At 47.0% G+C, this 25,722-nt stretch overlaps 1 protein-coding gene across 1 annotated transcript in view; it reads right to left on the minus strand.

The window, feature by feature from the left end:
• Positions 1-119: 119 nt before the first annotated feature.
• The window catches only part of LOC133452292 (contactin-associated protein-like 2), a 49,573-nt gene continuing 23,970 nt past the window's right edge, over positions 120-25,722 (minus strand). Inside the window, exons 13-25 of the mRNA XM_061731516.1 lie at positions 22,659-22,774; positions 22,339-22,423; positions 21,770-21,926; positions 19,111-19,238; positions 18,770-19,036; positions 18,039-18,254; positions 15,767-16,042; positions 10,618-10,815; positions 9,794-9,927; positions 7,615-7,708; positions 5,339-5,641; positions 2,951-3,025; positions 120-2,798 (exon numbers count right to left, since the gene is read on the minus strand). Coding sequence (XP_061587500.1) covers positions 2,599-2,798; positions 2,951-3,025; positions 5,339-5,641; positions 7,615-7,708; positions 9,794-9,927; positions 10,618-10,815; positions 15,767-16,042; positions 18,039-18,254; positions 18,770-19,036; positions 19,111-19,238; positions 21,770-21,926; positions 22,339-22,423; positions 22,659-22,774 — 2,249 coding nt within the window. The 3' untranslated portion in view covers positions 120-2,598. The remainder of the gene's footprint in view (positions 2,799-2,950; positions 3,026-5,338; positions 5,642-7,614; positions 7,709-9,793; positions 9,928-10,617; positions 10,816-15,766; positions 16,043-18,038; positions 18,255-18,769; positions 19,037-19,110; positions 19,239-21,769; positions 21,927-22,338; positions 22,424-22,658; positions 22,775-25,722) is intronic.

Consider the following 25,722-nt stretch of genomic DNA (forward strand, 5'->3'; position numbering starts at 1 on the left):
ACAACAGATGTTGTCTCTAGACGCTTTCCAGAGACCCAGAACATAAACATAAACCCCCCCGTCAGGAAGAAGGAAACAAGAAACTGGAAACAGGTTGGTAAACTTTTATAACCACGTGAAGAAAAAGCAACATTTTGCTACAGAAACGTTTGTGTCATTCAGCGTCAGACAGCATGCTAATGCTAAAGGCTAACTGCTAAAGCACAGCGGTGCGTTCGGACCGTCAGTACAATCACAGGTCAGGGAGTTACAGCGGCTCTGTGGACGCTAGCGAGTTAGCGGGGGTCGCGGTGCGGGACAGGAAGTGAGGGGGGGGTCGCGGTGCGGGACAGGAAGTGAGGGGCGGGACAGGAAGTGAGGGGCGGGACAGGAAGTGAGGGGAGGGACAGGAAGTGAGGGGCGGGACAGGAAGTGAGGGGCGGGACAGGAAGTGAGGGGCGGGACAGGAAGTGTGGGGGGGACGCCTCCGTAACAACATTACAAACTACAGACAAATAAAAGACACTTGGCAACAAACGTGGGGGTTCCAGCATGTTCCTGGAGAAACTTCCAGGAGAAACTTCCTGGAGAAACTTCCAGGAGAAACTTCCAGGAGAAACTTCCAGAAGCTTCTAGGCGTCGTGTCGGGATCAGAGCTGCAGCATTCTGGGATATTCAAGGACAGAAACCGACGGGAATAACTGGACATTTCTAGAGCGGCAGGTTGGCCTGCAGCAGGAACTTAGCTAGTGGGACTCTCCAGGTCCTCAGGGGTCATTTCCTGGTCTATAGGGGACATTTCAAGGCCTTAAGGGGACATTTTCAGGGGTTAACTAACGCTACGGCGGCTAACGCTACGGCGGCTAACGCTACAGCGGCTAACACTATGGCGGCTAATGCTACGGTGGCTAACGCTATGGCGGCTAACACCGTGTCATCAGTCATCCAGGAGGGGGAGGGGCCAAAGGAACATGTGCTTTTCTATTCAAAGATGAAGCGGACGAAGCAGGAAGAGACTAGCGTTTATGAGCTAACATTCATGTTCGTAAACTTCCTACAATTCCCAGAATTCACAGCTCCACTTCCTTCCCGTCCAGGGTTTCCTTCCTGGCGTCTGAAACAACAGAAAAGTTTCCTACGTCTGAACTTCTACGAGGGCGACGGGTTAGCAAACCCCGAACAAAACTACCTAAACTAGATGTGGAGGGGGCGGGGCTATGACGGCGGGGGCGGGGCTATTATGGCGGGGGCGGGGCTATGCCGGTAGGGGCGGGGCTAGGGTGGAAGGGGCGGGGCTACGGTCCGGACTCGCTTCCATCTAAACACTAAAACGAGGCTAACGGTTGTTTCATCAAAGCCGAGTACAGACACAAGCATCGCAGAGCCAGGAGAAGCTCGCTTATCAAATAAATCAATAAATAGATAAATATATACATAAATAAATACATAAATCAGTAAATAAACCATCTCAGTAAAGTTTTGGCAGATGAGTAGATGAGGATCGTGTCGGTGAGCCGACGTTAGCCACGTTAGCGACGTTAGCGTCCTGTCAGTTTCAGTCTGTCCACATGAAGACACGGTGGGCGGGGCCAGGCGGTGGCCACGCCCCCTGGTAAAGTCCCAGGATGGGGGCGGGGCCTCAGGGCTCGGCAACCCAAAATGTTTTAGATCCACATTGGACCAAAAACACAAAAAACTAATATGTCTGGAGCCGCAAAACATGAAAAGTCTTGTATCAGATTAGAATGAAGGAACACATGCTGCATGTTTCTATATTAGTTAGAACTGGGAACTGCGAATCTACGGGAGAGAATTAGAGCCAGGCAGGAGAAAAATAAAAATATTTTAGAAGAGGAAGATTTTTTTCATCATGCACTTCACTAGAAGTCGAAAAGTCGAGAAAAAAGTCAACATTTCATGAAAAAGGTAAAAATGTCAAGAAAAAAGTAAAAATGTTGAGAAAAAGTTGAAATGTTGAGAAAAACGGCAAATTTTCGACTTTATTCTTGAAATTGTATTTCAACATTAATCTCGACATTTCAACTTTTTTCCAAGTGCACAATGAAATAATAAAATAAAAATCTTCCCCTCTCAGATATTTTTTCTCCTGCGTGGCCCTGATTCTCTTCCGTACCAATCTCCGTTAACAGAAATGTTGAAATGTTTTATTTATTCTACACATTTTTACAGCATTGGAAAACATTCAGAATGTCTTGTTTTCCTACAGAAACAACATTAAAACAAAACATATATTTCCCTCCCCATCTATTTCCATTTTCAAACATGTTTGAAAAAGCTCCAGGATCCACTAGGGCGGCGCTAGAGAGCCGCGTGTTGCTGATCCCTGGTCTACATCAAACACTTCCTTCCTGCTCTCGCTGAAGGAGGGATGGGGCGGGGCCAGGCTGAGGCCCCGCCCCCTGGTCCTGGTAAGGGGGTGGGGCCTGTGGAAGGGGGCGGGGCCTCCGGTAGGAGGCGGGGCCTCAGATGAACCACTCCTTCCTGCTCTCGTCGATACTCTCGGAGAAGGCGGGGTCGTTGCTGAGGCCCCGCCCCCTGGTCCCGGGACGGGGGCGTGGCCCCAGGGAGGGGGCGGAGCCTCATGAAGGGGGCGGAGCCTCAGATGAACCACTCCTTCCTGCTCTCGTCGATGCTCTCGGAGAAGGCGGGGTCGTTGACGATGACGGCGGCGTCGGCGCAGCTAGCCGCCGCGGCGCCCTTAGCCTCGTTGGTGTGGTAGGAGCCGTGGTGCCGGAACACGTGACGCAGCGCTAGCAGTAGCACGGCTAGCACGCCCAAGATCACCACGGAGACCACGCCTGGGGGCGGAGCCACAGTTAGACACGCCCACAGAATCTGGACACACATCCATCCATCCATCCATCCATCCATCATCCATCCATCCATCATCCATCATCCATCATCCTTTCATCCCTCTATTCATTTGTTTTTCCATCCCTCCATCTTTTACCTCCGATAACAGCAGAGTTTCCGTCTCCTCCGTTTCCTCCGATCTTTTCCTCTTTGAAGGGGAAAACGGCTCCAGCTGTAGCAGAATAATAATAATAAACTTTATTTTAATAATAATAATAATAATAATAATAATAATAATAATAATAATAATTTATAATAATAATAATAATAATAATAATAATAATAATAATAATAATAATAATAATAATAATAATAATTAAAGCTGCAAGCAGCGATGAACGGGCCCTCGCACTCATGGCCACCGCCACCATAAGCATATCAGAAATGACACCACCCACGACTTCCTATGTCAAACCATTCAAAAGTTATAGCAGAAAACGATGAAATATCGATCAATCAGAAGAAGGGGCGGGGCTAATTCGCACCAATTATGGTCAAGGACTCAAAACCGAGTCCCATGACACCACCCACAAGTCTTTATGTCAAACCTTTCTAAAGTTATGGCAAAAGTTCTCTAGGGGGCGCTGTTGAGCCATCTTTCCAAGCCCATTAATGCAAACCATGAAATATCAAATGTATTGATTTAACATCCGCTCATCTCGCTTGGAGCACAGATGCATACTAGAAGACATGACAATTACTGGTGCCAACAGGTGGCGCTACAACCGATCCTGAATATTCCACCAGAGATTTACAATAACAATAGAAACATCAATATTTTGCCCTTTTTTAACTTTTCAAAACAATAATTAAATAAAATAAATAATATTAATAGGAAAGAAAAATAAATAAATAAATATAAATAAATAAATACAACAACACACCCCTCTCTCCTTCAAATACAATCAAATGAACAATCAAACTTGTTTCTTTATAAAATTAATCAATTTATACATTTATCAATGTCATACCATATGTCTTTGTTAAAGAGCATAATACAAAGTCTTTCAGCATAAATGTACGTGTTTTGAATGTGTGACAGCGTCCTATATCATAACTAAATCTCTGCGCTTTATAACAAACTAAACCTTGTCAAAATCGGGGAAAAATTCGGGGAGTTATGGATGATTATAGTCGGGGGTAAAACATTCCTCAGTAGAAATAAATGGATACCCATCCAAGATGGCGGCCCGCCCTTGTCCCCCCGCGGGAGCTGCACCCCTCCCCTCTCTCCTCACAATTTAGCGTCGGCCACGTGTCTAGATTGTACAAACCAAGTTGTGAGCCAAACCGATAAAATCTATAGGAGGAGTTCGTTAAAGTACGAGGCCTGGAAATGACCAGAATTCATAAAAAATTACATTTTCTGTTCAAAATGCTGGACTTCCTGTGTAACTTAGAGCATGGGTCCAAGATACTTTTTTGTAGAGCTTTGTCAGATATAATAGACACATAAAGGTCATTGCTGTAAGTCAAACCATATTATGGGGCTCGTCCAAAAACCTGTCGCCCACAAAATACGTAATTTCTTGCGACTCTGGAAGCATGTGCAAAATGTGGTGAGTTTTCGAGTATTTTAAGGCCTCCAATTTCAGTATTTAATTAATTAAATACTGAAATAATTAAATATATATTTTTACTTAAAATGAATTGTATTTTGGGCTGCTCGGTGGCGCAGTGGGTTAAGCGGCGGCCCATATACTGAGGCTACAGTCCTCCTCCTGCAGCGGTTCGAATCCAGCCCGCGCACCTTTGCTGCGTGTCTTCCCTGTTCTCTCTCACCCCTTTCCAGTCTGCATCTCAATAAAGGGCCACTAGAGCCCAAAAAAATCTTTAAAAAAAAAAAAAAAAAGAATTGTATTTTAATTCATAATTTACACATTTAATCAATGAACGATATATTTAATTCCCATTTTAATTAATTAATGATGTATTTATCTATTTAATTTTGGCACTAAAAATCCTCCATACTCTGGAACTCTGGAACTGTCCCATTATTGACGCTTTCTGGAAACACGTTGTTAAAATAATCTCTGACATTTTAAAATCCTGTATTATTGATCCTAAAGTCTGGATACTGGGAGCTTTCAGGTTCAGGTTCCAGGTCAGGTTCAGGTTCAGGTTCTGGTTCAGGTTCAGGTTCAGGTTCCGGGTCAGGTTCTGGTTCAGGTTCAGGTTCTGGTTCTGGTTCAGGTTCCGGGTCAGGTTCTGGTTCTGGTTCTGGTTCAGGTTCAGGTTCAGGTTCAGGTTCTGGTTCAGGTTCTGGTTCTGGTTCAGGTTCAGGTTCTGGTTCTGGTTCAGGTTCTGGTTCAGGTTCAGGTTCTGGTTCAGGTTCTGGTTCAGGTTCAGGTTCAGGTTCTGGTTCTGGTTCAGGTTCTGGTTCAGGTTCAGGTTCTGGTTCTGGTTCTGGTTCTGGTTCAGGTTCAGGTTCAGGTTCAGGTTCAGGTTCTGGTTCTGGTTCTGGTTCTGGTTCCGGGCCACTCACCGGTCTCCAGGATCCAGGGGTCGGGCGGGTAGTTCTGGTTCTGGGCCCCCGGGGGGGCGAGGGTCAGGGGCGCCGCGGCGCCGCAGTTGGACGGCACCAGGATCCCGTGGGTGCTGACGGGCGTGGTGGCCCGGCCGGTACCGGTACTAGCACTGGTACCGGTACCACCGGGGCCACCGGCACCGCCGGGGCGCAGCGCCGCCTTCAGGGGGGCCACGCCGTTGAACTGGACCCGGGACAGGCAGCCCACGAAGCCCGGGGAGTTGTAGCGGTCGATCAGAACCGGGTCCATCTGACCCGTCTCTGGAGAAAATCAAAGGAATAAATTACAAACATTAGACATTTAAATCACTTTGTCAACACATTACTAATAATATAATATAATATAATATAATATAATATAATATAATATAATATAATATAATATAATATAATATAATATAATATAATATAATAACATATCAGATTTAATTCAGAGGATTCCTATATACACGACATGGACAGAAGGACAGACGTATTCAGGGACAAAACAAACACCATGTTCTGGGTCATTAGGCAGTTGTTTGTTGTTAACTCATCTTTCCCATCTTTCTTCAAAAATATAAACTATCTATAAAATGTCAAAGGAAAAAAAAGGAAAAAAAAGGAAAAAAGAAGGTTCAGGGTTCAGGTGGAATAGAAAACATGCTAACATACTGAAGACCTTCCCCAGGAAGATGCTGAACCGGTCTGAACCGGTCTGCACCGGTCTGAACCGGTCTGAACCAGTCTGAACCGGTCTGCACCGGTCTGAACAGGTCTGAACCGGTCTGAACCGGTCTGAACCGGTCTGAACCGGTCTGAACCGGTCTAAACCGGTCTGAACCGGTCTAAACCGGTCTGAACCGGTCTGAACCAGTCTGAACCGGTCTGAACCGGTCTGAACCGGTCTGAACAGGTCCAGAGAGTAGAAAACATGCTAACGTACCGAAGACAGGGGTTAATTTGTGCCGGATCCTGCCGGAACAGGATCCGGCACCTCTCGATTTTGGCCTCCCTGTGTTCCGGGACTTATTTGGGCAGATCCGGCACCTCTCGTATATATAAAACAATAATAATATAAAAAAGTGTAACTTTTTAAATAACTGCGTTATTTTGGGGCTGATGCAGCCGCGTCTCTCTGCCTGCAGTCACTGCACTGTGTCCAGCAATGTCCCGCCCACAGCTCTGTCTGATTGGTTACACACAGAGACAGGCACGGGAAACAGCCAATCAGCGGTGAAGGCTGTGCATGCTCTGTGCTCACAAACAGAGGAGCGGAGAATAACTTTAGCCGGGTAGAGAAGCTCCGGAGAGGATATCTATGTTTCCAAGGTAAGTTAAGGCAGCAGACTCCATATTATTGTTATTCTAGCTTTCCAAAGTGCACCATATTGATGCATTTAAATGCATTATGCCCAAAAAATTTGCCGGGGAGAAACCCCCCCCGGCACTGACTGAAGACCTTCCCCAGGAAGTTGCTGAACCGGTCTGGACCGGTCTGAACCGGTTCAGAGTAGAAAACATGCTAAACATGTACCGAAGACCTTCCCAAGGAAAATGCTGGTCTGGTTCAGACCGGTTCAGACCGGTCCAGAGAGTAGAAAACATGCTAACGTACCGAAGACCTTCCCCAGGAAGAAGCTGGACCGGTCTGAACCAGTCTGGACCGGTTTAGAGAGTAGAAGACATGCTAACGTACCGAACACCTTCCCCAGGAAGAAGCTGGACCGGTCTGAACCGGTTCAGAGAGTAAAAAACATGCTAACGTACCGAACACCTTCCCCAGGAAGAAGCTGGACCGGTCTGAACCGGTTCAGAGAGTATAAAACATGCTAAAACATGCTAACGTACCGAACACCTTCCCCAGGAAGAAGCTGGACCGGTCTGAACCAGTCTGGACCGGTTCAGAGAGTAGAAAACATGCTAACGTACCGAACACCTTCCCCAGGAAGAAGCTGGACCGGTCTGAACCAGTCTGGACCGGTTCAGAGAGTAGAAAACATGCTAACGTACCGAACACCTTCCCCAGGAAGAAGCTGGACCGGTCTGAACCGGTTCAGAGAGTATAAAACATGCTAAAACATGCTAACGTACCGAACACCTTCCCCAGGAAGAAGCTGGACCGGTCTGAACCAGTCTGGACCGGTTTAGAGAGTAAAAAACATGCTACGTACCGAACACCTTCCCCAGGAAGAGGCTGGACCGGTCTGAACCGGTTCAGAGAGTAGAAAACATGCTAAAACATGCTAACGTACCGAACACCTTCCCCAGGAAGAGGCTCTTCACCAGGTTGAAGTTGACGTCCGATTCCTCGGGGAGGAAGTACAAGTACACGGGGTAGTGGTCCATCTGGGGGGGAGAGGGGAGAGGTAGTACTACAACCTGGTACCTGGTACTACAACCTGGTACCTGGTACTACAACCTGGTACCTGGTACTACAACCTGGTACCTGGTACTACAACCTGGTACCTGGTACTACAACCTGGTACCTGGTACTACAACCTGGTACCTGGTACTACAACCTGGTACCTGGTACTACAACCTGGTACTACAACCTGGTACTACAACCTGGTACTATAACCTGGTACCTGGTACTACAACCTGGTACCTGGTACTACAACCTGGTACCTGGTACTACAACCTGGTACCTGGTACTACAACCTGGTACCTGGTACTACAACCTGGTACCTGGTACTACAACCTGGTACCTGGTACTACAACCTGGTACTACAACCTGGTACTACAACCTGGTACTATAACCTGGTACCTGGTACTACAACCTGGTACCTGGTACTACAACCTGGTACCTGGTACTACAACCTGGTACTACAACCTGGTACCTGGTACTACAACCTGGTACTACAACCTGGTACCTGGTACTACAACCTGGTACCTGGTACTACAACCTGGTACTATAACCTGGTACCTGGTACTACAACCTGGTACCTGGTACTACAACCTGGTACCTGGTACTACAACCTGGTACTACAACCTGGTACTACAACCTGGTACTACAACCTGGTACCTGGTACTACAACCTGGTACTACAACCTGGTACCTGGTACTACAACCTGGTACCTGGTACTACAACCTGGTACTACAACCTGGTACCTGGTACTACAACCTGGTACCTGGTACTACAACCTGGTACTACAACCTGGTACTACAACCTGGTACTACAACCTGGTACCTGGTACTACAACCTGGTACTACAACCTGGTACTACAACCTGGTACCTGGTACTACAACCTGGTACCTGGTACTACAACCTGGTACTACAACCTGGTACCTGGTACTACAACCTGGTACTACAACCTGGTACCTGGTACTACAACCTGGTACCTGGTACTACAACCTGGTACCTGGTACTACAACCTGGTACTATAACCTGGTACCTGGTACTACAACCTGGTACCTGGTACTACAACCTGGTACTACAACCTGGTACCTGGTACTACAACCTGGTACTACAACCTGGTACCTGGTACTACAACCTGGTACTACAACCTGGTACCTGGTACTACAACCTGGTACCTGGTACTACAACCTGGTACCTGGTACTACAACCTGGTACCTGGTACTACAACCTGGTACCTGGTACTACAACCTGGTACTACAACCTGGTACTACAACCTGGTACCTGGTACTACAACCTGGTACTACAACCTGGTACCTGGTACTACAACCTGGTACCTGGTACTACAACCTGGTACTACAACCTGGTACATGGTACTACAACCTAGTGTGTACTTTCACCTGCAGCCAAATCTCCCTCTTGTTTCTGGTGACGTTGACAGAATGGTACTACATGGTAATACTTCATGGTACTACTTCATGGTACTACTACCCGGTACTACTTCATGGTACTAGTGTGTACTTTCACCTGGTACTACGTCATGGTACTAGTGTGTACTTTCACCCGGTACTACTACATGGTACTAGCGTGTACTTTCACCTGCAGCCGAATCTCCCTGAAGGTTCTGGTGACGTTGACAGAATGGTACTACCTGGTACTACTACCCGGTACTACTTCATGGTACTACTTCATGGTACTACCGGGTACTACTTCATGGTACTACTTCATGGTACTACCGGGTACTACTTCATGGTACTACTTCATGGTACTACCCGGTACTACTTCATGGTACTACTTCATGGTACTACTACATGGTACTATTTCATGGTACTACTACATGGTACTACTTCATGGTACTACTTCATGGTACTACTTCATGGTACTATTTCATGGTACTACTACATGGTACTATTTCATGGTACTACTACCCGGTACTACTTCATGGTACTACTTCATGGTACTACTTCATGGTACTACTTCATGGTACTATTTCATGGTACTATTTCATGGTACTACTTCATGGTACTATTTCATGGTACTACCCGGTACTACTTCATGGTACTGGTGTGTACTTGTACCTGCAGCCGGATCTCCCTCTTGTTTCTGGTAACGTTGACAGAATGAGGACGACCGTCGGCCAAATTACGGTGAGAAACATCGATGGTGAACGGTTCCTGTAGCCCGCCGAGACTGTAGCGGATCTGGAGGGTTCCTGAAGTACAAATACACAAATATTACTATTATCCAGTAATCTAGAGGGTTCCTGAAGTACAAATACACAAATATTACTATCATCCAGTAATCTGCAGAGTTCCTGAACACACAAACACTTGTATCATGCAGTACATTTATTCATGAATCGTAAGACTTGATGTTTATGGAGGATTTTTAGTGCCAAAATTAAATAAATAAATACATCATGAATTAATTAAAATGGGAATGAAATATATCATTAATTAATTAAATATGTCATTAATTAATTAAAATACAATTCATTTTAAGTAAAATATATATATTTAATTATTTCAGTATTTAATTAATTATTTCAGCATTTAATTAATTAATGACACATTAAATTAATTATTTAAAAAAAATGTAAAAAAAAATATCCTCCATAGTATGGAGGATTTTTTGTGCCAAAATTACATAAATAAATATATATGAATTAATTAAAATGGGAATGAAATATATCATTAATTAATTAAATGTGTCATTCATTAATTAAAATACAATTCATTTTAAGTAAAAATATATATTTAATTATTTCAGTATTTAATGAATTAATGACACATTTAATTAATTCATTAATTAATTAATTATACATTTAATTAATGAATTGCATTTAATGAATGAATGACGTACAAAGTATGTATTTATTTAATATGGATGTGTTCCGGCCCACCGTTGCGTCGCAGCACCACGGCCATGTAGTCCCGGGTTCTGGAGCTGACGTAGACCAGGACGCTGGGGGCGTCGTAGCTGCTGAAGCTAAACGCTAGCTCCTCCCGGGTCAGGTTGGCTCCGCCCCCCGACGATTGCCCCGCCTCCGGCAGGAAGTCGTAACGCACCAACGTTCCCGACTCAAAGTAGCCGCCGACGTCTGGAGACAGCAGAACATCATCAGTTAAAAACGAATCATTCAACCAGAAACCGTCTAATGTGGAGTCGGCAACCCGCGGCTCGCTAGCGCCGCCCTAGCGGCTCGCTAGCCCCGCCCTAGCGTTTTCCTACAGGTTTCTGTGGGAAAACATGACACAAACATTCTTAACGTTTTCCAATGCTGTAAAAATGTGTAGAATAAATATTACATTTTTTACATTTCTGTTAATGAAGATTTGCTTCGTAGTTACGCGTTTCTACTTCTTCTATTTTATTTTTTTGTTTTAATATTGTTGCTGGTGTTTCTAATAATAATAATAATAATAATACATTTTATTTGTAGAGCACTTTTCATGTATAATCTCAAAGTGCATTACATAAACAAGGGAAAGTCAGGGCACATAAAAGACGAGAAGTAAAAAAAAGCATAAAAATAGTAAAAAACATCTAAGAAAGACCAGGGAAAGCCTTCCTGAACAGGAAAGTTTTAAGCCCCTTTTTGAAGGTGTCCACAGACTGGGGTTGACGGAGGTGTTCAGGGAGGGAGTTCCAGATGTGTGGGGCAGCGGAGCAGAAAGCTCGGTCTCCCATGGAGCTGAGTCGTGTGCGGGGCTGATAGAGGAGGTTGGTCTTTTGTGAGCGGAGGTTCCGGGTGGATGAGTGAGGGGTCAGGAGGTCTTTGAGGTATTGAGGGGCAGTGCTGTAGATGCAGAGGTGGGTGATGAGGGCGATCTTGAATTGGATTCTTGCGGTTATGGGAAGCCAGTGGAGTTTCTGGAGAATAGGGGTGATATGGTCGTATTTGCAGGTTCTCATCAGAGTTCGGGCGGCACAGTTCTGAATGAGTTGGAGTTTCTGAAGGTGTTTGTTGGGGATACCGATGAGCAGGCTGTTGCAGTAGTCGAGCCTGGAGGAGATTAGAGCGTGGACGAGTTCTCTGCATCGGGGAAAGTGAGGAAGGGGCGGAGTTTGGATAGGTTCTTTATGTGGAAGAAGCAAGTTTGGTACAGATGTTTGATGTGGTTTATGAAGGTGAGTTGTGGGTCCAGCTTCACACCGAGGTTTGTAACAGAGGTGGAGAGGGGGATGTCTTGACCGGAGAAGGAGATGGTGGTTATGGGTGATGACTGGACCTGGTGAGGGGGGCATATTTGTATGGCTTCGGTTTTGGAACTGTTGAGTTGGAGGAAGTTGTGACTCATCCACGCCCTAATCTCCTCCAGGCAGTTAGAGAGGGCTTGAGTAGGTGAAGATGAGGGGACTGGGGTGGAACGTAGGTTGGGGTCAGTCCGGAGGTACAGCTGAGTGTCATCGGCATAGCAGTGAAACGAGACTCCGTGCCGGCTGATGACACGACCCAGGGGCAGCATGTACAAGATGAAAAGGAGAGGCCCTAGGACAGATCCTTGGGGGACACCACACGTAACAGGGGCTGTTTGGGACTTGGAAGATCCCAAGCTGACATACTCTGTCCTGTTACCAAGGTAGGAGGTGAACCAGTCCAGTGTGGAGTGATGGAGACCAACGTCGGTGTGCAGACGGTTTAGGAGGATGTGGTGGTCAACAGTATCAAAGGCTGCTGAAAGGTCGAGGAGGATGAGCAGGGAGGGAGATCCAGAGTCGGCGGAGATGAGAAGGTCATTGGTTACCCTCAATAATGCTGTCTCTGTACTATGGGCAGTACGGAAACCAGATTGGAAAGTTTCAAATAGTTAATGGTGTTGAAGATGTTCCTGTAATTGTGTGGCAACAGCTTTTTCAAGCACCTTGGACAGAAATGGAAGATGGGAAATGGGCCGGTAGTTGGAAAGACATTCTGGGTCGAGGCTGGGTTTTTTCAGAAGGGGCTTGATAATGGCAGTCTTGAGTGACGGCGGGACATGACCGGAGTTTAACGAGTGGTTTATTATTTGTGTGATGAGAGGGCTTATAACAGACAGGTTGGATTTGATGAGTGCTGTAGGAATGGGATCCAAAGTGGAAGTGGAGGGTTTCATTGTTTTGATGAGACTCTCAACTTCGGGCTGTGTGACAGGAACAAAGGTGCTGAAGGGTGCAGGTAGAGGGCAGGCAGGTGGCAGAAATGGTGCTGAGGAGCCTGCGAGCTGGGACCGGATGGAGTTGATCTTGTCCTTGAAAAATGAAAGAAATCTGTTGCAGTGTTCGGCTGTGGACTCTGTCTGGGTTTGGTTTTTGGAGTTTAGGAGAAGATTTATGGTGGAAAAAAGTTGTTTTGAATTTCCTGGACTGCTGTTGATGATGTTTGAATAATAGGTGGACCGGGCTTCTTTAAGGGCTGCTGCGTAGGCCTTCTGATGGTCTTTGTAGGCCAGCTTGTGTACCACCAGGCCGGATGATTTGACTCGCCTTTCAATGGCCGGGCCAGCAGCTTTCATCCTGCGCAGTTCATTGGTGAACCAGGGGGCAGTGCGGGAGAAAGACACAGTCCTTGTTTTGAGAGGGGCATGTACATCCAGGAGGTGGCGAAGAGAATGGTTGTAGTGTTCAACCGATTCCATAACTGAGGGAAAGTTAAGTGAGGCCAGCATTTGGAGGTCAGAATGCAAAATGGCAGGGTTGATGTTTTTTAAATTGCGAAAATGAATATCGCGTTTAGGCTGAGGGAGGTGGGATGAGCAGGAAATGTCCATTGAAATAATGCTGTGATCAGAGACACCCAGGTCATATACTGCCAGATTATTGATGGAGGGGGAGTCTGAGATGACCAGGTCTAAGGTGCGCCCCCTGGTGTGAGTGGGTGCATCAACATGCTGTGTGAGGTTGAGACAGTCCAACACATGAAGGAAATCAGCTGCCAGGGGGGAGGAGGGGTTATCAACATGAATGTTCATGTCACCCAGTATAATGTTATTGGAGGATAGAGAGCAGAAGGAGGTGAGAAGGTCATGAATCTCCGTGATGAAGGATGGGTGTGGTTTGGGCGGCCGGTAAATTAATACAGCATTGATCTTGGATGGAGGTTTTGATTTGAAGGCCAGATATTCAAATGAGGACACTTCAGGTAGAGACAGAGGGGACAGCTTGAGAGTATTGCGGTAGATAACCGCCAGGCCACCACCTCGGCCAGTGCAGCGAGCTCTCTGCAGGTAACTGTATCCAGGGGGGCAGGCTTCATTTAATGAGGAAAAGACCTCAGGTTGGTGCCAGGACTCCGTGAGGCACATCAGGTCAATATTTTTGTCAAGGATGTGATCGTGGACCAGGCTTGATTTATTTGATAGAGACTGGGCATTAAAAAGTTCAGTCTTGAAGTGGATTTGACCAGTGGATCTCTGGATGGGACAGAGCAGGCTGGGATCCACACCTCTCCGCCCACCACACACAGTATGGCTCAGTCTCGCGATGTTCCCGGCAATATTCCTTACCGCGGTGTTGGCGCTCTGATGACGTGTCAGTGACGCGACCGGAAGAGCGGAGGACCAGGTGAGCGAGATGGATCCAGCATCGGGAGGCTGGAAGCAGGCATACTTTCTCCGAGATGCTCCTGCCTTAAGCTGCGCCAGGGTAGCAGGTCCATTTACCGGGGTAATCAGCGGCGCTGGCTCCGGAAAGACAGGGCGGATCCAGCGGCTGCAGATGAACCGGGCAGGAGGAGAAGATCCGCAGCGGAACTCAGCCGAGGAGGAGGACGCTCTCAGGTGAGCTTTGAGTCGGACTATCACACCGGCACGTCTCCCCCGCCTTCTCGAGCGCTTTCTCCGGGGGAGAGGGCATGACAGCCAGCGTCGGTGGTCGGAGCAGGAACGGGGGCCCCGACCGCGATCCCTCCGGGGAGAGACAGCAGGCAGTCGGCGCAGGTGATCGGGGATGTCCGCCAGCAATGGTGTTTGCTGATAGAAGAGTGGATGATCAGGTAACAGCAGGGAATCTGACCAAGCCCTGAGGTCGAGGAGGGTTTGGCGATCATATGCCAGCAGAGCAGAAACAAATCGGAAGGCAAAAAGCAGCAGGAGCAGGAAAAAAGACATGACAGCGCAGGAGCGAGGCGGGCGGCATGCCATCACGGGCGCCACTTTGCTCCCATCAGAAATTAAGAAATGTTCAACCTTCTATGTAGAATATGCTGAGTCATGTTTGTTACACGTTGACCCAAATATGTCATTTAAATTCTGATTAAAGGAAAAATTTACAAAAAAAGTGGATTAAACTTGAATAATTCACGTATTAAAAAAATTGAAAACTACAATTAAAAAAAAAATTAAAACATAAAAAAAACCCAAATCTTTAAAATATATAAAAACTAAACAATATGAAGGTTTAATTACTTTAAATCCTTAAAATATATAAAAACCAATCTTTATTCATTTCATTTTTCTTATATTTTTGCTGGTGTTTCTATGTAATTTATGCTTAGTCACGTTACATGACCAAAATATGTCATTTAAATTGTGCGTTTCTACCAGCAGGGGGCGCCAGGCAGGAGGCCGCTGGAAACAAACCGGCCAAAGGGATTATTGTTTCCAAAGGGAAAAAGAGAAAAATAACTGAGGAGAAAAGAGGATTCAACGTTTCTTGGAGCGAATCATTTACATTTATCTCCTGAATGTTTGCTCTGCAGCGAGAAGTTGTCCAATAACAAAAAGAGTCATGTAGAAAGACATTAGCAGCTACATTAGCAGCTACATTAGCAGCTACATTAGCAGCTACATTAGCAGCCACATTAGCAGCTACATTAGCAGCCGAGTTCCCAGTTCTAACTAATATAGAAACATGCAGCATGTGTTTCTTCATTCTAATCTGATACAAGACTTCTCATGTTTTGCGGCTCCACAGATATTCGTTTTTTGTGTTTTTGGTCCAATATGGCTCTAAAACATGTTGGGTTGCCGATTGCTGATCTGATGGATCCGGTTCTAGGGGCGGCTGAAGACCCCTGGTCTAATCCGGTTCTAGGGGCGGTTGAAGACCCCTGGTCTAATCCGGTTCAGTACCGTCGGAGCAGGAGGGCCCGTCGTACGCCGTGTCGGAGCAGTCACAGGAGAATCCGTCGTACTTCTCCACGCACTTCCCTCCGTTCCTGCAGAGCCGCCCGTAGCCGGAGCAGTGGCCGCGGCAGCCCGGGTTCACGCCCGGACTCGAGCCGGCCTTCGTCTCCCCGGCCTTCCCCTCCAGGTCCAGGACGGCCCCGTTGACCCTCAGGGCCCGCAGGCAGCCCAGGAAACCCCGCTGGAAACCCCGCTGGAAACCCCGCTGGCCGCCGGACGCTCCTGGAACACAAATGAAATGAAATGAAACCAATTGACCAAATGCAGGGACCGTACATACTAATGAACACGTGTGTAAATATACATGGTTGGAGCCAGAGGCTAATCTCCACCACTCGTCCCCAGACATACGAGACATCAAGGCCATACATATCAACAAAACACAACATTAAAAAACAAAACTGAGCTAGGTAAAAAACATTAAGCAATAAAAACAAAAGAAAGAAAAAACCCTTACATTAGAAATACAGTTATCAATTCTACAATTCTAATTGGGGGGGGATTTTAACTGAATGGCAACATATTCAAAGGAATCAAATTGACCATAAGACATTTTCTTGCATTGGAAGCTGTCCTTGAACAGAGTGGCAACTCCACCTCCTCTCCTATGTATTCTTTCTTCACTAAAGAAACTAAAATTCTGGGGTGTTGACTCAATAAGAACTGCTGCACTATTATCCTGACTTAACCAAGTTTCAGTTAAAAACATAAAATCAAGGTTGTGCTCGTTAATAAAATCATTGATTAAGAAAGATTTGCCAACCAGAGACCGGATATTTAAAAGAGCTAAATGTAAATCCTTTACAGGAGACACTGGTGAGTTTCGAGGAAGAAACGCTTTACTCAACAGATTGGCAGATTTAATTGAACTAAAGTTAATTTGGTTCAAAAAAGATCCCTTTAGGATTCCCTTTAGGATCAAACCCTCCCGTTTATCCCTATGATGATACGGGGTTCTGCCCAAGGGCACTCGGGTAGTCCAACCCGAGGGGTTTCTGATGGACCTCAGCCGATTCTTCCATGGACGGTTTCTGAGAATGGACGAACTTGGAGACAGGAATTAGATCTCAGGTCTGGGAGGGCCACCCCAGGACCTGGATCTTGGAGTCCTGGGAAGGTTTTGGACGGATTTTGAAGTTCCGTATCGGCCCGAATATAAGACAGTGTTTCTGCATTGAAATCAGACTGAAAAAGTGGGCGTCGTCTTCCATTCAGGTCTAGACATTACACCATCACACCACTAGATGGAGCCAGATATCTGTAAATGCTGAACTTAACTCCCCAGGACAAAACCAACACCTGTCACCAAGAAGAAAAATTAAAAAAAATAGTGGTAAGAAAGAAAAGAGAAGAAAATGAGAGAAGAGATAACAGAAAATGTAGAAACGTAGTTCCTCCAATCTGGAGAAAAGTGTGTGGAAGTTCGGCAGGTGAACCGACAGCTGAGGAGAAGTTATGATGCAAACTTCAACATGATGGTTTAATGAGGCAAAATAACAGGCTTTTTCTCTCCAATATATTGTTATAATCATTTGTTTCGGATGTACTGTCATTATATTCTGTATAAAAATTGAATTTGGTGTTCAAAAAGTATTTTTCCAAACTTGAGTCTTTAAAAAGAGGGTCGTCTTATATTCGGACCAATACTGTAGTTATCTTTGAAGTCAAATGTATAAATGTGTTTGACTTATTTCCATATATTTGGGAAATTATATTTGTCCCAGAATGGATCCCTGGGGAACGCCACAGCTCATACTGGTTTGTCCCATTATCAGGCATAAACTTTTTATGCCAGGTTTCACTTTTCCCTACTTGGACTTCTCACTTTGCTTCAGTTTAGTTAAGTTAAATCTTACACACCATCGATCAAAACATTTTAATCTAAGAGCCTCGTCGTCCGGTTTAAAGACTCACCGGCATAGACGTCCGTGTAGACGTCCAATTTAAAGACTCACCGGTGTAGATGTCCAATTTAAACACTCACCGGTGTAGACGTCCGGTTTAAAGACTCACCGGCGTAGACGTCGGTGTAGACGTCCGGTTTAAAGACTCACCGGCGTAGACGTCGGTGTAGACGTCCGGTTTAAAGACTCACCGGCGTAGACGTCGGTGTAGACGTCCGGTTTAAAGACTCACCGGCGTAGACGTCGGTGTAGACGTCCGGTTTAAAGACTCACCGGCGTAGACGTCGGTGTAGACGTCCGGTTTAAAGACTCACCGGCGTAGATGTCGGTGTAGACGTCCGGTTTGAGTCCCTGCGGCGGCGCCGGCCTGGCGTCCCGGTATTGGCCGTCCAGCTGAAGCACCGCCTCCTTCACGTTCCTCTCCACCTCCACGCGATGCCATTGGTCGTCGTTCAGGGGCCGCGGCGATCGGGCGATTAGCTCGACGCGGCCGCCGCCCACGTCGAAGGACAACACGACCGCCGAGCCTCCTGGGAAAATCACAGTCAGTTTCAGGGTTCTGGACCGGAAAGATCTGGCGGCCGACAGGGCACGGGATCCATTCAAATGTCAAGAATCGATTCGACTCCGATTCTTAAGATTCAGAATCGATTATCACAATTTGATCCGATTAGATAGCGATTCGATTAGATATCGATTCAATTTGATTCAATATCGATTCATAAGATTCAGAATCAATTATCACAATTTGATTCGATTCGATCCGATATCGACTTGATTCCATTAAGATTGATTATCACAATTTGATTCAATCCGATATTGATTCGCTTAGTATTACGACTTTACTCTCGTAAATTACGACTTTATTCTCGTAATATTACGACTGTTTGTGTCTAACTGTAGCTAGCCTCCTCTAAACTAACTAACTAACTAACTAACTAACTAACTAACTAACTAACTAACTAACTAACTAACTAACTAACTAACTAACTAACTAACTAACTAACTAACTAACCTAACCTAACCTAAACTAGCCTCCTCTCACCTCGCAGCTCGATGAGCAGGAAGCTGGACGTTCCCAGGATCTCCAGGAAAACTCCGTGGGTGGATGAGGTTTTGAAGTAGAAGGAGATGTCGGTGGTGGTGTCGGTGCCGGTACTGGTACCGGTACCGGTGCCGGTGCTGGTACCGGTACCGGTGCCGGTACTGGTACTGGTATCCGTGCCGGTGTCGTCTCCGGTGTCGCCCCGCTGGAACAGGAAGTGCAGCGATGCGGCCGGGCTGCTGAAGGAGGCAGCGTTCCAGTAACTTCCTGCAGGAAACACATCTTCCCTTCAGAATAAAAGCTTCTCCAACACCTGGAGGACGAGGAGCAGCAGAACTCACGGTCGCCACGGCAACGCAGAGGTCCCACCGTCAGCTTGGCCTCCGACCCGGATCGGCTGGTGTCCCCCACCACCACCTGGTGGACCGGGAGGTGGTCTCTGTAGACCAGCAGACCCCCGTCCTCCTTCCTGAAACCACAACAGAGAACTGTTGGTCTCTGTAGACCAGCAGACCCCCGTCCTCCTGAAACCACAGAGAACTGTTGGTCTCTGTAGACCAGCAGACCCCCGTCCTCCTGGAACCAGAACAGAGAACTGTTGGTCTCTGTAGACCAGCAGACCCCCGTCCTCCTGGAACCAGAACAGAGAACTGTTGGTCTCTGTAGACCAGCAGACCCCCGTCCTCCTTCCTGAAACCACAACAGAGAACTGTTGGTCTCTGTAGACCAGCAGACCCCCGTCCTCCTGGAACCACAGAGAACTGTTGCTCTCTGTAGACCAGCAGACCCCCGTCCTCCTGGAACCACAGAGAACTGTTGGTCTCTGTAGACCAGCAGACCCCCGTCCTCCTGGAACCAGAACAGAGAACTGTTGGTCTCTGTAGACCAGCAGACCCCCGTCCTCCTTCCTGAAACCAGAACAGAGAACTGTTGGTCTCTGTAGACCAGCAGACCCCCGTCCTCCTGAAACCACAACAGAGAACTGTTGGTCTCTGTAGACCAGCAGACCCCCGTCCTCCTTCCTGGAACCAGAACAGAGAACTGTTGGTCTCTGTAGACCAGCAGACCCCCGTCCTCCCAGAACCAGAACAGAGAACTGTTGGTCTCTGTAGACCAGCAGACCCCCGTCCTCCTGGAACCAGAACAGAGAACTGTTGGTCTCTGTAGACCAGCAGACCCCCGTCCTCCTGGAACCACAACAGAGAACTGTTGGTCTCTGTAGACCAGCAGACCCCTGTCCTCCTGAAACCACAACAGAGAACTGTTGGTCTTTGTAGACCAGCAGACCCCCGTCCTCCTGGAACCAGAACAGAGAACTGTTGGTCTCTGTAGACCAGCAGACCCCCGTCCTCCTGAAACCAGAACAGGTTTTGGTGTTTTGTTCGTTCGTTTACAGGAAAACGAAGCTCAAAGTCTCCAAAAACCATCATTTCTGAAAACTCCGGCCAAAGTGTAGATTTTTAAAACCTCCGTCTTCACGTTTGCTTGTAAACGGAGAGAAACTGACATTTATTCTTCAGAACGTCACATTATGAGACAGAAACGTCACCAGCGTCATGAGTGACACCTGTGGTTACAATTAGTTTGTAACCGTCAATATTTTCTTGTATTTTACCTGTTTTATATTCTAACGTCGCACTTAAAAGTAACTCCACTTCTCTGTCACTCCAAATGAAAGACTCTCGTCACAGTTTCACAGTGTAATATAGTTTTTTTTTTACTGTTTAACACTCTCCTGTCATTCCAGATCCTGCCACCCTCATCAGCCAGAAATCCACTCATTCCCTTCACATGTGCTTCCCCACCCAGCTCCACACCTGGTTTCCCTCATTATCAGTTCCCCTCACATACACTGACCAAATCTTTGCAACAAGAAGACTGGGGGTAAGGGAGCCCTCTTGCCCTGATGGGACATTCTTTGCTGGATACAAAATGGACGCGTACAAGGCGTGGAAGCCGTTGTGTTTGGCAATATTGTCAATCGAGGATGCAGAAGATGCCTACATATTTGGATTTATGATCGCAGGATTTCTCCTGATTATCTCCTTGATCGGAGGTGGGGGTTTCCTGATGTATCGACAAATGCGTAAGTCGTCGGCGGCCTCCTTCAGCCACTTTTCCAGGCTGCCGGACGTGGCAGATGGATCAAGCAAAGCGATCAGCGCTCTGACTTTTACGCTGGGGGAGCAGGCCCGTAAGCTGGATGCGATTCTCGAGCAGAACCGCAGGCTGGCGGGGGTCTTTGAGCTCATTGGCAAGATGGATAACAACATGGAGAAGCTGGGAGCTCAGCTTGGCCGGAATTGATTGATCACAAATTCGTCTGATTAGAGTTTATTGAAGAACCAGAAGACTGAAAGGCAGACGGAAAATTACTGAGCTGCCTGCAAATTGTTGATTTGATTTGGCCTTGACGGAGCGGCTTGGCAGGCCACTTCGTCACAATCTCCCTGGAGGAAAGTAAACATGACGCTCTGCACCCAACTCAACCCTCCCCCTCTCCCACAAACACCTGAGGATCCCCCTCCCAGAACTGTCTGCACTCTGGGCGAAGGTTCTCGGACTTATCGCGTCACAGACTCTCACACACACACTGACACCCCCCCCTCTCCCCATATTCAACGCCTTCCTGCCCCCCCCCCTCTTATCAGCAGCCCCTCCCTCACAGACTCCGGGTTGGAGCGCCAGCTGGCAATGGCCGCGGCCCTCACTTGGAGGACCTGTGCCGGGCCCCCCCTTACTCGTGTCATTTGTTGATGTTTTTTTCCAGGATTCTGATTGGCTAGCATGATCTTCTCGTTACACTGCCCCCTGTAGGTTTGGCTGCTCATAACACCTTAACAGGACTCACCAGGACCAGGATTTTGACTTTTCTCTCAACATTTCGATTTTTTTCTCAACATTTCGACACTCACCAGGACTCACCAGGACTCACCAGGACCAGTACCAGGACCAGGACTCACCAGGACTCACTAGGACCAGGACCAGAACCGGACTCACCAGGACCGCAGGTCGGCGTCACAGTTGCACGGCCTCCGGGCGTCGCTGCAGTTGTTCTGGATCCCACAGGAACATTTCTGGATCCCGGGTCCGGACCCGCCCCAGTACCAGTGTCTCTCGTGGTTCCGGCCGACCCACCAGGTGAAGGGGACGCCGTCTGGGAGGAAACGGGTCAGAACCGGGTCAGAAACAGGGTCAGAACCGGGTCAGAAACAGGGTCAGAACCGGGTCAGTGACGGTCCCTGTAAGACCATTGTTACGTAAGAAACGTCCCATGTTTTCCAGGAGTCTTTAACTCCGATGAAGTGATCTCTGATTGGTTGCTAGGTTACCTGGTGATTGGTTGCTAGGTTACCTGGTGGTGTGATTGGTTGCTAGGTTACCTGGTGGTGTGATTGGTTGCTAGGTTACCTGGTGATTGGTTGCTAGGTTACCTGGTGGTGTGATTGGTTGCTAGGTTACCTGGTGATGTGATTGGTTGCTAGGTTACCTGGTGATTGGTTGCTAGGTTACCTGGTGATGTGATTGGTTGCTAGGTTACCTGGTGGTGTGATTGGTTGCTAGGTTACCTGGACCGTTGAGCAGCCGGGACATCCGGCAGGCGTAGGCGATGAACTGCTGGCAGCTCTCGGCTCTGCTGGTGACGGACAGCAGCTGGAAACCAGCAGAGACGTTTATAAGACAGTTCAGCAGAGACGTTTATAAGACAATTATTACACAGATATAAGGCAGTTATTACACAGTTCTGGTCTCCACGCCGGACCAGGGCCCCCACCCAACCCCCCGGATTCGGTTACCTGCTCGTCAGGTGTTTATCAGTAACCTGCTCGTTTATCGATTACCTGCTCGTTTATCAGTTACCTGCTCGTCGGAGGTGTTTATCGATTACCTGCTCGTCGGAGGCGTTGTAGCTGATCCTCATCACGGCCTTCCCGCCCTCGGCCACGGCGGAGACCGACGTCTGGGGGGAAAGGTTGTTGCTCAGCGAGGTCCAGACTCCATCCTCTGGAGGACACAAATACATCAGCACCTGTTACACCTGCAGGGGAGACGCACCTGGACGTGCACCTGCAGCACCTGGACGTGCACCTGCAACAGCACCTGAACGTGCACCTGCAGCAGCACCTGAACGTGCACCTGCACCCTCAAAACATGAGAGAGTCCATCTCATAAAGCTCATTTAAGAAAAATCTAAATAAATGGCTAATCCACAGCCAAATTTGTCGACACTAGTCCCTGATTTACCTGTAGTGTATGTAGTCCCTGATTTACCTGTAGTGAATGTAGTCCCTGATTTACCTGTAGTGCACTAGTCCCTGATTTACCTGTAGTGCACTAGTCCCTGATTTACCTGTAGTGCATGTAGTCCCTGATTTACCTGTAGTGCACTAGTCCCTGATTTACCTGTAGTGCACTAGTCCCTGATTTACCTGTAGTGCATGTAGTCCCTGATTTACCTGTAGTGCACTAGTCCCTGATTTACCTGTAGTGCATGTAGTCCCTGATTTACCTGTAGTGCACTAGTCCCTGATTTACCTGTAGTGCACTAGTCCCTGATTTACCTGTAGTGCATGTAGTCCCTGATTTACCTGTAGTGCACTAGTCCCTGATTTACCTGTAGTGTATGTAGTCCCTGATTTACCTGTAGTGCACTAGTCCCTGATTTACCTGTAGTGCACTAGTCCCTGATTTACCTGTAGTGCATGTAGTCCCTGATTTACCTGTAGTGCACTAGTCCCTGATTTACCTGTAGTGCATGTAGTCCCTGATTTACCTGTAGTGCATGTAGTCCCTGATTTACCTGTAGTGCACTAGTCCCTGATTTACCTGTAGTGCATGTAGTCCCTGATTTACCTGTAGGGCATGTAGTTCCTGATTTACCTGTAGTGCATGTAGTCCCTGATTTACCTGTAGTGCATGTAGTCCCTGATTTACCTGTAGTGCATGTAGTCCCTGATTTACCTGTAGTGCATGTAGTCCCTGATTTACCTGTAGTGCATGTAGTCCCTGATTTACCTGTAGTGAATATAGTCCCTGATTTACCTGTAGTGCACTAGTCCCTGATTTACCTGTAGTGCATGTAGTCCCTGATTTACCTGTAGTGCATGTAGTCCCTGATTTACCTGTAGTGCATGTAGTCCCTGATTTACCTGTAGTGCATGTAGTCCCTGATTTACCTGTAGTGCATGTAGTCCCTGATTTACCTGTAGTGCACTAGTCCCTGATTTACCTGTAGTGCATGTAGTCCCTGATTTACCTGTAGTGCACTAGTCCCTGATTTACCTGTAGTGCATGTAGTCCCTGATTTACCTGTAGTGCATGTAGTCCCTGATTTACCTGTAGTGCATGTAGTCCCTGATTTACCTGTAGTGCATGTAGTCCCTGATTTACCTGTAGTGAATATAGTCCCTGATTTACCTGTAGTGCACTAGTCCCTGATTTACCTGTAGTGCATGTAGTCCCTGATTTACCTGTAGTGCATGTAGTCCCTGATTTACCTGTAGTGCATGTAGTCCCTGATTTACCTGTAGTGCATGTAGTCCCTGATTTACCTGTAGTTCATGTAGTCCCTGATTTACCTGTAGTGCACTAGTCCCTGATTTACCTGTAGTGCATGTAGTCCCTGATTTACCTGTAGTGCATGTAGTCCCTGATTTACCTGTAGTGCACTAGTCCCTGATTTACCTGTAGTGCATGTAGTCCCTGATTTACCTGTAGTGCACTAGTCCCTGATTTACCTGTAGTGCACTAGTCCCTGATTTACCTGTAGTGCACGTAGTCCCTGATTTACCTGTAGTGCACTAGTCCCTGATTTACCTGTAGTGAATATAGTCCCTGATTTACCTGTAGTGCACTAGTCCCTGATTTACCTGTAGTGCATGTAGTTCCTGATTTACCTGTAGTGCATGTAGTCCCTGATTTACCTGTAGTGCATTAGTCCCTGATTTACCTGTAGTGCACTAGTCCCTGATTTACCTGTAGTGCATGTAGTCCCTGATTTACCTGTAGTGCACTAGTCCCTGATTTACCTGTAGTGAATATAGTCCCTGATTTACCTGTAGTGCATGTAGTCCCTGATTTACATGTAGTGCACTAGTCCCTGATTTACCTGTAGTGCACTAGTCCCTGATTTACCTGTAGTGCACTAGTCCCTGATTTACCTGTAGTGCATGTAGTCCCTGATTTACCTGTAGTGCATGTAGTCCCTGATTTACCTGTAGTGCATGTAGTCCCTGATTTACCTGTAGTGCACTAGTCCCTGATTTACCTGTAGTGCACTAGTCCCTGATTTACCTGTAGTGCACTAGTCCCTGATTTACCTGTAGTGCATGTAGTCCCTGATTTACCTGTAGTGCATGTAGTCCCTGATTTACCTGTAGTGAATATAGTCCCTGATTTACCTGTAGTGCATGTAGTCCCTGATTTACCTGTAGTGCATGTAATCCCTGATTTACCTGTAGTGCATGTAGTCCCTGATTTACCTGTAGTGCACTAGTCCCTGATTTACCTGTAGTGCACTAGTCCCTGATTTACCTGTAGTGCATGTAGTCCCTGATTTACCTGTAGTGCACTAGTCCCTGATTTACCTGTAGTGCACTAGTCCCTGATTTACCTGTAGTGCACGTAGTCCCTGATTTACCTGTAGTGCACTAGTCCCTGATTTACCTGTAGTGAATATAGTCCCTGATTTACCTGTAGTGCACTAGTCCCTGATTTACCTGTAGTGCATGTAGTTCCTGATTTACCTGTAGTGCATGTAGTCCCTGATTTACCTGTAGTGCATTAGTCCCTGATTTACCTGTAGTGCACTAGTCCCTGATTTACCTGTAGTGCATGTAGTCCCTGATTTACCTGTAGTGCACTAGTCCCTGATTTACCTGTAGTGAATATAGTCCCTGATTTACCTGTAGTGCATGTAGTCCCTGATTTACATGTAGTGCACTAGTCCCTGA

This window comes from Cololabis saira, chromosome 10 (assembly GCF_033807715.1).
Source record: "Cololabis saira isolate AMF1-May2022 chromosome 10, fColSai1.1, whole genome shotgun sequence".
In the NCBI taxonomy this organism is placed as follows: domain Eukaryota; kingdom Metazoa; phylum Chordata; class Actinopteri; order Beloniformes; family Belonidae; genus Cololabis; species Cololabis saira.